Source organism: Physeter macrocephalus, chromosome 8 (genome assembly GCF_002837175.3).
Source record: "Physeter macrocephalus isolate SW-GA chromosome 8, ASM283717v5, whole genome shotgun sequence".
Taxonomy (NCBI): Eukaryota; Metazoa; Chordata; class Mammalia; order Artiodactyla; family Physeteridae; genus Physeter; species Physeter macrocephalus.
In genome coordinates this window covers 50,453,119-50,465,838 of record NC_041221.1, presented here as the reverse complement: position 1 = coordinate 50,465,838, position 12,720 = coordinate 50,453,119, and the positions used below count along the sequence as shown (strand labels likewise).

The following is a 12,720-nucleotide window of genomic DNA, read 5'->3' as shown; positions in this document are numbered from 1 at the left end:
GGTCATGCCACAGCACTCCCTTGTCACTGTGGAAACAGTGCAGACCACTCTGTCAGCATCCTGCCTTCAGCATGCCCTAGGCAGGAAGTGGTCTTGTGCTCCTGTAAGAGAGAACTCTCCCAGTGTGAATCCATGCCTCCCAGAAACTCCTCCAGCAACCTGCTCGCCAGTGGCAGCTCTAAGATTCCACAGCCTCCAGCCATCGAGGGCAGCACTGTATATCCTGGATGTAGGTGCCCTAACCAATGATTCTTTCAAGGCTTTGGTTGCCTGGCTTCAGTGGATACTTACAGCATCCTCCTCCTCCTCACCAAGGAGAAGAAAAGGACTTGAGGGAGATAACAGGGCTCTTACTATGAGCACTGCCTTCCTGCGCCTGCAGATTCCTATGGCTCCGCTTCCACCCCAGTCCTGCTGTACAGCCCGGAAAGGTGTGGAGCTGGTGTGAGAGTCGTCAGTCCTGAGCAGAGTGTCTTGACTCAGTTGGTGGTGGTTCTCCTTTGAATGTGGGAATATTTAATGCCTAAACTTTGCCCTCACTTTGGCGTTTTGGGAGTGCTGAGGGCACGAAGCTTACAAGAGCGGCCTGCACCGTTTTTGTAGTGAGAAGGGTGTAGGGTGGCATGACTGGGGAAAAGATGCGTCACTGACTCCTGGGCAAAGGTCAATTCCCACTCAATTGCCGTTACACCAGGAAAATGTGTTTTCTCTTTCTTGGTTTTTCCCTTCCTCATACTTAGCCTTTGATATTCCAAGATGTTTTATATTTTTGCCAAGATCTTATGATTAATGAGATGGAGGAGTGAGATTTAATGTATAAGGCCTAAAGAGGGTGCTGCCAGATGGCTATGACTCATAGACCCCTTCCATTAGGTGGGTCTCCCAGTGAGTTTTAGAGGAAGGGAATCTGCTTCCACTCACCTGCTTCGAGATTGGCTGGCTAAAGTTTTGAGATCATTATTTTAGTAGTTGTATTAGCTGTTTGATGACTCCATTTCTAGGCTGAGTGTTCTCAAAATGCGACACCCCTGATCATGAGCAGTCCCACGTGGAAAGTTGTTAGAAATACAGATTCTCAGGCCCCACCCCAGAACTATTGAACCAGAAACTGGGGGTAGGTCGCAGGCATCTATATTAACAAGTGCTCCAAGTGACTCCAATGCGCACTCATGTTTGAGAACTGCTGTTCCAAAGATGTTTCTCTTCCCCAATTCAAAATGATACTCTAAGAAGTGGGTGTCTACTTGGTATGGCCTAATACGAAAGATATGCCTTACCTTAAATATTAGTCCTTTGAAATTCTCTTATGATTTTCCATCCATCACACACTTTAGCTTAAAAGCTTTCTGATGCACTTTAGCTGAGGCAAAGAGAGTCTCCTAAAGAGAAAACTCCAGAAGTTTATTAACTACTTTAAGCAAGGCAACTTCCACTTGAGTCCAATCATCCTTACTGTGATGCTTATTAACTATAGAATATTTCCTCGTGTAAGACAAGGATTAAGGATGGGACTCACCTTTCCCTGCATTATCTTCTCCATAGCAATTATCACCATCAAACGTACTATATATTTTATTTGCTTATTTTATGTTCTGTATGTCTTCCTCCACACGAATGTGAGCTTTACGAAGACAAGGGCTTTTGTATGTTTTAGTCACTGCTGATTCCCCAGCACCTTAAACAGTACTGGGAACATTGTAGACATTCACAATTATTTGTTGAGTGAATGCATGAAGGTTGGGTTTCAAGAATGTGTCATACAAGTTGTTGTAGATTTCTATGCTTATTGATTCATTGAAGCAAATTACAGTTTTTCTTCTGATTTCTACTTGTCAGGATGCTTAATACCACGGGCTTCATAAGGTCTGCAGAAGTCCCATCATTTTAGTGCAACGTGAACAGAAGAATTTATTAGATTGATGTGGAAGTTATTACCTAGGGGTATGCTACAGAGCATCATGGATGGGAACTGGACAGGGGAGAAGACACGGGAGGCAGGGAGAACAATAATGTGAAACGAACACAAAAGGATTTATGTTGGTAACTCCTGGATATGATAGTCTGCTGTTGGTTCAAGAGTGGCCTTTTGTAGGGATTATTCTGGGGCAGTAAACCTGTTTATCAGTAACTGTGTTAGGTCTAGCACCTCCCAGGATGCAGTATTGTCACTTTCCTGTTGGCACACCTGACAGCTCCTATTTCACAGATGTTCACTGTTCTCCCGCTCACCGATGATCCCATTTTGACGCAGAAGAGCTGGTTTCCACTCTTGAAGCACTGGGAGGGCAATAGGCAGACACACTTGGAGGTGGCAGCTGCAATGAGAGAGACAGTGTGACTCACCACAGGGCTCTAGGGTTTGATTTCACCTAACTTGGCCCCAGAGCAGTGAGCACTTTGGTGGCAATGAGTGAGAATGCTGGAACAAAGGCAATGACCCAACTGTGGCTGAATGGAGAGATCTGGGTATAAGAGAGGAGAGGGCACTGGTAAGGCAGTGAGATGCAAGAGCTGGGCTACCTCTGACACCTCCCTCTCACTCACTGCCCACATCCAATCAATCCATTTCCACAATGTCTTCAGTCTGTCCTTCATGTTCTTTTCTCACCGGCACCACCTGGGAACACTTATATAAGGTATCATTTCCTGAGCCTGCACCATGAAACCACACACTATGCCAAGTGCTTTGTGTGCTTTATTTCATCTAATTCTCACCATAAACATATGAACTATATGGCATTATACTAATTCTACACATGAAGAAACTCGGCTCAGAGAGGTTAAGTGATATGCCTGTGGTCCCACAATTAGTCAGTGGTAGAGGCATATTTTAAATCATGAATGACTCGCAAGCCTGAACTCTTTTAACATAACTCTGTGTCACATTTTTAATTTCTTTCTAGAGGATTCCTGGGTTATGACTAGGAATCTGGATTTTTAATAAGCAGTTAAATTGGGTGATACTTTTATAAGGCCTGGTTTCAAAACCACCCCAACACTTCACAATTCATATAAATCTTGTGTTCATGAAAGAGTTTTAAAATGATCATTTAGGGGTAAAGTTACCAAAGCCAAGCATATTAAATCAGTTTTAAGTAAATGGATATAGGCTCATTTATATACACGCATGTTTTAGTCAAAGTTCAAGGTCCTCCACAGATGGTCTCAACATCCCTTCACGACATTATCTTTTCTGCTTTCTCCATCCCAGGTAGAGTGACTCCCTCTCTCTTTCCCAAGCAAGACCCCGAAGGTGTTCCAGGTTTTGTCCTTTGCCCACACCAGCCCCTTCTTTTGCCTTGACTGATGTGCTCTTTCCAGTTGCCCACATGTCCGATGTCTACAAGCCTCACCTCTTTCGTGAAGCATTTTATAGCCACGTACCCCCACTGATGTTTCCTTTAAATAAACTTTAATGGTGTAAATTTGCCAGCACTACCTCTGATGTTTTTATACTTTCTTGTTAGTTAGCTTTTCATATGTCTTTCTCCCAAGACAGTTATAAGTGCTCTGTTAGAGAGCAGTAACTATGGTTCCTCCATCTGTTTATCCCATTCAGTTGTTAACAAGGTGCTCAATTAATTCTGCTTCATCAATTGATTTCAATTCTGAATTTGAGGGTGCAGGTATAAGTATTCAAAAAGAAATGTATTTGGTGGATCTGTGATAATTTATGTTGCCAAAATATCTGAGTCATCCTGAGAATCAGGCTGTAGTCTCTTTGGGGCAGGTATCAGTTCTTTCCCATGTGTCTCCACTGATGGGAGAAAATAGGGAAAGGGAATGGGGAGATGATCATTAAGCGTATAAGCTTCCTGTCCTCAGTAGGAAATAGTTCATGAAAAGGCGTGAATTTCCCTTTTACACCTTTGCCAACCAGCTAGAGAAATTCTAGTTGGGGAGAGTCTTGTTTGTTTTTGGAAACTATAGGGTTTGGTGAAGGACAGGAGACTGTTCTACCTCTAGAGAGGATGTCAGTTCCCCAGGCTTGTGGAAAGGCCATGGTCACCACTCTTGTAGTATGGTTATAGCTTAAATACTCTTAGCAAGATGATTTTCAAAGGCCCTTCCTGTCACCTCCACTAATTCATGTTTCCATCCTTATGAAACCCTTCCTGGCCAGAAGGTATTTATCTCTCTTACCGCTCTTGTCACATACTGTCTTGCATTAAAGTTATTTATGTAATTATTTGAAAAACTGTGAAAATTAACTCCCCAAACTGAACAATTTGAGGGTACAAAGCTCCTTTATCATCACATCTCTCAACTTACTATGTACAGTGACTTTGGCATGTTGGACACTAAATGGATGTTTATTGAATACATTTTCCCCTCTTGTTGGTTGATGCTGGATATTTTTGAAATTTAGATAAAACATTTCATAGCTATAAAAATAGGCTCATTGGGAAGGCTTCTGTGTTCTAAGTTTTGCAAAGTGAACTTCATGTTACTTTGGATCTCCCTTTTAAACTTATTCTCATTTCATTTTTGATAGAGAAGGAAAAGAGTAACAAAGTACACAATGTAATCAAGAACACAATTTAATCAAGGTGACATTCAGTTCAACCCAAAATTAGTAATATCCCAATTTGCCATGAGTGGGTTGGGTATAAAATACATTTTTAGTTTCCTCTCTTTATAAATGCTGTGGTTTGTACATTGACTCTGTTCTGGAGTGCTACAGGAACAGAAATCTCTGTGACACTGACTTTTGCTCACCAACTAAGAAGGCTGGCACAGGCAGACCATATCTTTAGGGGGAAAAAGGCTTTCAGTTTTCTAACTGTGTGTAGGATCAAAGGATATTTTAAATGACTTAAATCTCTTATTAAGAAATGTTCATGTTTTAGTATGACTAACCCAAGACATTCTGCTAACTTGACCAGTATTGGTAAGTATTCAAACTTTTATGCTCTTTTTTTTTTCTCAAGGTAACAGTAGTTTTTTTTTTTAAATTGCACACATGTCTATAAACCTAATAAATAGGTTTTCTCTATTTTATTTAATACAGTAGGTTCTTATTAGTCATCAGTTTTATACACATCAGTGTATACATGTCAATCCCAATCAACCAACTCATCACATCACCCCCCCACCCCCCCGCGGCTTTGCACCCTTGGTGTCCATACGTTTTTTCTCTACATCTGTGTCTCAATTTCTGCCCTGCAAACTGGTTCATCTGTACCATTTTTCTGGGTTCCACATATATGCGTTAATATACGATATTTTTTTTAGCTTTCTGACTTACTTCACTCTGTATGACAGTCTCTAGATCCACCCATGTCTCAACAAACGACCCAATTTCGTTCCTTTTCATGGCTGAGTAATATTCCATTGTATATATGTACCACATCTTCTTTATCCATTCGTCTAGGAGGGTTCCCTTTTCTCCACACCCTCTCCAGCATTTGTTGTTTGTAGATTTTCTGATGATGCCCATTCTAACTGGTGTGAGGTGATACCTCATTGTAGTTTTGATTTGCATTTCTCTAATAATCAGTGTTGCTGGGCAGCTTTTCATGTGCCTCTTGGTCATCTGTGTGTCTTCTTTGGAGAAATGTCTATTTAGGTCTTCTGCCCATTTTTGGATTGGGTTGTTTGTTTTTTTAATATTGAGCTGCATGAGCTGTTTATATATTTTGGAGATTAATCCTTTGTCCGTTGATTCGTTTGCAAATATTTTCTCCCATTCTGAGGGTTGTCCTTTTGTCTTGTTTATGGTTTCCTTTGCTGTGCAAAAGCTTTTAAATTTCATTAGGTCCCGTATGTTTATTTTTGTTTCTATTTCCATCACTCTAGGAGGTGGATTAAAAAAGATCTTGCTGTGATTTATGTCAAAGAGTGTTCTTCCTATGTTTTCCTCTAAGAGTTTTATAGTGTTCGGTCTTACATTTAGGTCTCTAATCCATTTTGAGTTTATTTTTGTGTATGGTGTTAGGGAATGTTCTAATTTCATTCTTTTACATGTAGCCGTCCAGTTTTCTCAGCACCACTTATTGAAGAGACTGTCATTTCTCCATTGTATATCCTTGTGTCCTTTGTCATAGATTAGTTGACCATAGGTGTGTGGGTTTACCTCTGGGCTTTCTATCTTGTTCCATTGATCTATGTTTCTGTTTTTGTGCCAGTACCATATTGTCTTCATTACTGTAGCTTTGTAGTATAGTCTGAAGTCAGGGAGTCTGATTCCCCCAGGTCCGTTTATTTCCCTCAAGACTGCTTTGGCTATTCGGGGTCTTTTGTGCATCCATACAAATTTTAAGATTCTTTGTTCTAGTGCCGTAAAAACTGCCATTGGTAATTTGATAGGGATTGCATTGAATCTGTAGATTGTTTTGGGTAGTATAGTCATTTTCACAATATTTATTCTTCCAATCCAAGAACATGGTATATCTCTCCATCTATTGGTATCATCGTTAATTTCTTTAATCAGTGTCTTATAGTTTTCTGCATACAGGTTTTTGTCTCCTTAGCTAGGTTTATTCCTAGGTATTTTATTCTTTTTGTTGCAGTGGTAAATGGGAGTGTTTCCTTAATTTCTCTCTCAGATTTTTCGTCATTAGTGTATAGGAATGCAAGAGATTTCTGTGCATTAATTTTGTATCCTGCAACTTTACCAAATTCATTGAATTAGCTCTAGTAGTTTTCTGGTGGCATCTTTAGCATTCTTGATGTATCATGTCATCTGCAAACAGTGACAGTTTTACTTCTTCTTTTCCAACTTGGATTCATTATATTTCTTTTTCTTCTCTGAGAGACAAGGCTAGGACTTCCAAACCTATGCTGAATAAGAGTGGTGAGAGTGGACATCCTTATCTTGTTCCTGATCTTAGAGGAAATGCTTTCAGTTTTTTACCATTGAGAATGATGTTTGCTGTGGGTTTGTCGTATATGGCCTTTATTATGTTGAGGTAGGTTCCCTCTATGCCCACTTTCTGGAGTCCCACTTGATCATGGTGTATGATCCTTTTAATGTGTTGTTGGATTCTGTTTGCTAGTATTTTGTTGAGGATTTTTGCATCTATATTCATCAGTGATATTGGTCTGTAATTTTATTTTTTTGTAGTATCTTTGTCTGGTTTAGGTATCAGGGTGATGCTGGCCTCATAGAATGAGTTTGGGAGTGTTCCTTTCTCTACAATTTTCTGGAAGAGTTTGAGAAGGATGGGTGTTAGCTCGTCTCTAAATGTTTGAGAGAATTCACCTGTGAAGCCATCTGGTCGTGGACTTTTGTTTGTTGGAAGATTTTTAATCACAGTTTCAATTTCATTACTTGTGATTGGTCTGTTGGACTTTTGTTTGTTGGAAGATTTATAATTACAATTTCAATTTCCTTACTTGTGATAGGTCTGTTTATATTTTCTAATTCTTCCTAGGTCAGTCTTGGAAAATTGTACCTTTCCAAGAATTTGTCCATTTCTTCATGGTTGTCCATTTTATTGGCATATAGTTGTTTGTAGTAGTCTCTTACAATCCTTTGTATTTCTGCAGTGTCAGTTGTGATTTCTCCTTTTTCATTTCTAATTTCATTGATTTGCGTCCTCTCCCTCTTTTTCTTGATGAATCTGGCTAATGGTTTATCAATTTTGTTTCTCTTCTCAAAGAACCAGCTTTTAGTTTTATTGATCTCTGCTATTGTTTTCTTTGTTTCTATTTTGTTTATTTCTGTTCTGATCTTTATGATTTCATTCCTTCTGCTAAATTTGGGTTTTGTTTATTCTTCTTTCTCTTGTTCCTTTAGGTGTAAGGTTAGATTATTTATTTGAGATTTTTCTTGGTTCTTGAGGTAGGCTTGTATAGCTATAAGCTTCCCTCTTAGAACAACTTCTGCTGCATCTCATAGGTTTTGGATCGTCATGTTTTCATTGTCATTTGTCTCTAGGTATTTTTTGATTTCCTCTTTGATTTCTTCAGTGATCTCTTGGTTATTTAGTAACGTAGTGTTTAGCCTCCATGTGTTTGTGTTTTTTACGTTTTTTTCCCTTGTAATTCATTTCTAATCTCATAGCCTTGTGGTCAGAAAAGATGCCTGATATGATTTCAGTTTTCTTAAATTTAATGAGGCTTGATGTGTGACCCAAGATGTGATCTCTCCTGGAGAATGTTCCTTGCGCACTTGAAAAGAAAGTTTAATGCTCTTTTTGGATGGAAAGTCCTATAAATATCAATTAAATCTATCTGGTCTATTGTGTCATTTAAAGCTTCTGTTTCCTTATTTATTTTCATTTAGGATGATCTGTCCATTGGTGTAAGTGAGGTGTTAAAGTCCCCCACTATTATTGTGTTACTGTCAATTTCCTCTTTTACAGCTGTTAGCAGTTGCCTTATGTATTGAGGTGCTCCTGTGTTGGGTGCATATATAATTGTTATATCTTCTTCTTGAATTGATCCCTTGATCATTATGTGGTGTCCTTCCTTGTCTCTTGTAACATTCTTTATTTTAAAGTCTATTTTATCTGATAGGAGTAGCGCTACTCCAGCTTTCTTTTGATATCCATTTGCATGGAATATCTTTTTCCATCCCCTCACTTTCAATCTGTATGTGTCCCTAGGTCTGAAGTGGGTCTCTTGTAGACAGCATATATATGGGTCTTGTGTTTATATCCATTCAGCAAGCCTGTGTATTTTGGTTGGAGCATTTAATCCATTCATGTTTAAGGTAATTATCGATATGTATGTTCCTATGACCATTTTCTTAATTGTTTTGGGTTTGTTTTTGTAGGTCCTTTTCTTCTCTTGTGTTTCCCACTTAGAGAAGTTCCTTTAGCGTTTGTTGTAGAGCTGGTTTCGTGGTGCTGAATTCTCTTAACTTTTGCTTGTCTGTAAAGCTTTTGATTTCTCCATCGAATCTGAATGAGATCCTTGCCAGGTAGAGTAATCTTTGTTGTAGCTTCTTCCCTTTCATCGCTTTAAGTATATCATGCCACTCCCTTCTGGCCTGTAGAGTTTCTGCTGAGAAATCAGCTGTTAACCTTATGGAAGTTACCTTGTATGTTGTCATTTTTCCCTTGCTGCTTTCAATAGTTTTTCTTTATCTTTAATTTTTGCCAATTTGATTAGTATGTGTCTCGGTGTGTTTCTCCTTGGGTTTATCCTGTATGGGACTCGCTGCCCTTCCTGGACTTGGGTGGCTCTTTCCTTTCCCATGTTAGGGAAATTTTCGAGTATAATGCTTCAAATATTTTCTCAGGTCCTTTCTCTCTCTCTTCTCCTTCTGGGACCCCTATAATGCGAATGTTGTTGCATTTAATGTTGTCCCAGAGGTCTCTTAGGCTGTGTTTATTTCTTTTCATTCTTTTTTCTTTATTCTGTTCTGCAGCAGTTAATTCCACCATTTTGTCTTTCAGGTCACTTATCCGTTCTTCTGCCTCAGTTATTCTGCAATTGATTCCTTCTAGTGTAGTTTTCATTTCAGTTATTGTATTGTTCATCTCTGTTTGTTTGTCCTTTAATTCTTCTAGGTCTTTGTTAATCATTTCTTGCATCTTCTCGATCTTTGCCTCCATTGTTTTTCCGAGGTCCCGGATCATCTTCACTATCATTATCCTGAATTCTTTTTCTGGAAGGTTGCGTATCTCCACTTCATTTAGTTGTTTTTCTGGGGTTTTATTTTCTTCCTTCATCTGGTACATAGCCCTCTGCCTTTTTGTCTTGTCCATCTTTCTGCAAATGTTGTTTTTGTTCCACAGGCTGCAGGATTATAGTTCTTCTTGTTTCTGCTGTCTGCCCTCTGGTGGATGAAGCTATCTAAGAGACTTGTGCAGGTTTCCTGATGGGAGGGACTGTTGGTGGGTAGAGCTGGGCGTTGCTCTCTTTATGTTCTTTTTTAAAGGCAAACTTAGACTCCTAGGAATTGTGGTATTTAGATATATGTCCAGCAAAGGGCTAATAATAAAGGTAGATTTTGACCAAATCATAAGCTGCATATTGTTAGACAGGCTTGGAAAGAATAATTTGTGGGAAAAGGAAAAGAAAGAAATAAAAAAGAAACTCTTTGCAATAGAAGAGTTCCATGAAGTTCTTTCTCCATGATAAGTAAGGAAAACAGATGCTAACACTAAACACATCCCCAAATACCTGTGCTACCTATTGTGGTACAGATAGGAACCATTTATCCTCCCTGCTGTCCAAATCCCTATTATTTTCTGTAAGTATTTTTGACAGTAATGTTTGTACATTATACTTTTTAGAGAAAAAGTTATGTTTTAAATACACTATTTAAATAAATACGTAGTTGCCTAGTATTTTCAGCTCTTGTCTACAGCAAATTATTTTCTCTGAGAGAGTTGTCAGTTGGGTAATGTTGTTGGTCAGGCAGCAAAAAAATGAATAGTAATGTTTACCTACATGATGATTTAATAATGATTACAGTTGGGCAGTCTACGTGTCCGGCCCTAGTTTGCAGTCTCTTATGTGAAATTGCCTTGTTTTGATATGGTTGACGGTCAGAAGCCCGAGACACTGACCTGCTGAGTCACCACCATCAGATGACCTGCTGACTGTGCCATCACGCATGGTGACCCTCTGTCATAGATTCAATCCCACACCCGTCAAGGGAGCTGGGTCTTGATGATCAGTTTTAAGTGGATCAGAAAGAACCTAGATGTGGGTTATAAGGTCTCTCCCCTTTTCAATGACTGAGTTGAAGAATATTGGGTTGAAAAGTGAAAGAGAAGCTAAAGGTAATAATAAGGTTTTTGTCTTTGTTTTTGAAAAGTAACATCGTTTCGGCAAAAGTTGGATGTTAGCAATTCAATAAGTTTCCATTGCTTAATTTATGCCTCGATTTCAGATGATTTTTTTGAAGATGTGCCATAAGGGAAATCTAGCTGCCTATTTCAGTTCTGTTAAATCCTAATCTTCAACCCATATTTATGTATTATATGAAGCTTAGTTGAACCATTTTGGGTTCCAATTTCATCTTAGAGCAAATGTACTGCTGTGAAGTTTCTGCTTTTAAGCAATTCACAAATGAAATGCCAATAGGCAATACACTTTCAGAAAATGGAAAGGTAATGCTACCTCTTAAGTATTAAATAGGCAGAGCTATAAAGGGGTAACAGCTCCAAGTTTTGGTGAGGGTGTGGAAGGCAGTCTTTATCACACATGGTCAATATGAATATAATATGATAAAAACGTTTCTAGAAAGCAAGTTGATACATTGTACCAAGAAAGACTTTATATTTTAAAATAATATTTATCTAGAAATTCCATTTTCTAAGGTATAGCCTAAGGAAATGGTCTTATAGATCTATCTGTGATAGACTTGTCTATTACAGCACTGCTTATAATAGCAAAATCTTGGGAAATATCTGAAGGACTAACAGAAGGTTGATTAAATAAATCACAGAATGTCCATATAGGCTTTTGCAGACATTGAACATTATGTGGAAAGACACCAGTCACAGGTTTGTTCACGATGGCGAAGTAGAAGGATGTGTTCTCACTCCCTTTTGTGAGAGCACTGGAATCACAACTAACTACAGAACAATCTTTGACAGGAAGACACTGGAAGTCACCAAAAAATTACCCCACATCCAAAGACAAAAGGAGAAGCCACAATGAGATGGTAGGAGGGGTGCAATCACAATAAAATCAAATCCCATAACTGCTAGGTGGGTGACTCACAAACTGGAGAATACGTATACCACAGAAATCCACCCACGGGAGTGAAGGTTCTGAGCCCCACGTCAGTCTTCCCAACCTAGGAAAGGAGGAGGAATTCCTAGAGAATCAGACTTTGAAGGCTAGCAGGATTTGATTTCAGGACTTTGACAGGACTGGGGGAAACAGAGACTACACTCTTGGAGGGCACACACAAAGTAGTGCACAAATTGGGACCCAGGGGAAGGAGCAGTGATTCCATAGGAAACTGAAGCAGACCTAACTGCTAGTGTTGGAGGGTCTGCTGCAGAGGTGGGGGGTGGCTGTGTCTCACCGTAAGGACAGGACACTGGCAGCAGAAATTCAGGGAAGTACTCCTTGGCATGACCCCTCTCAGAGTCCACCATTGGCACCAACAAAGAGCCCACGTAGGCTCCAGTGTTGAGTTGCCTCAGGCCAAACAACCAACACACAGGGAACTCAGCCCCACCCATCAGCAGACAAGCGGATTAAAGTTTTATTGAGCTCTGCCCACCAAACCAACAGCCAGCTCAACCCACCACCAGTCCCTCCCATCAGGAAACTGGCACAAGCCTCTTAGATAGCCTCATCCACCAGAGTGCAGACAGCAGAAGCAAGGAGAACTACAATCCTGCAGCTTGTGGAACAAAAACCACATCCACAGAAAGATAGACAATATGAAAAGGCAGAGGGCTATGTACCAGATGAAGGAATAAACTAAGTGAAGTGGAGATAGGCAACTTTCCAGAAAAAGAATTCAGAATAATGATAGTGAAGATGATCCAGGACCTCCGAAAAAGAATGGAGGCAAAGATCGGGAAGATGCAATAAATGTTTAACAAAGACCTAGAAGAATTAAAGAACAAACAAACAGAGGTGAACAATACAATAACTGTAATGAAAAGTACACTAGAAGGAATCAATTGCAGAATAACTGAGGCAGAAGAACGGATAAGTGACCTGTAAGACAGAATGGTGGAATTCACAGTTGTGGAACAGAATAAAAAAAAGAATGAAAAGAAATGAAGACAGCCTAAGAGACATCTGCAACAACATTAAACACAACAACATTTGCATTATAGGGTCCCAGAAGGA

General features: G+C 39.5%; 1 protein-coding gene across 1 annotated transcript in view; it reads right to left on the bottom strand.

Moving 5' to 3' along the window:
• Positions 1 to 1,790: 1,790 nt before the first annotated feature.
• Positions 1,791 to 12,720, bottom strand: part of C6 (complement C6) — a 95,403-nt gene continuing 84,473 nt past the window's right edge. Inside the window, exon 18 of the mRNA XM_007112612.2 lies at positions 1,791 to 2,315. Within this exon, the coding sequence (XP_007112674.1) occupies positions 2,140 to 2,315 (176 nt within the window). The 3' untranslated portion in view covers positions 1,791 to 2,139. The remainder of the gene's footprint in view (positions 2,316 to 12,720) is intronic.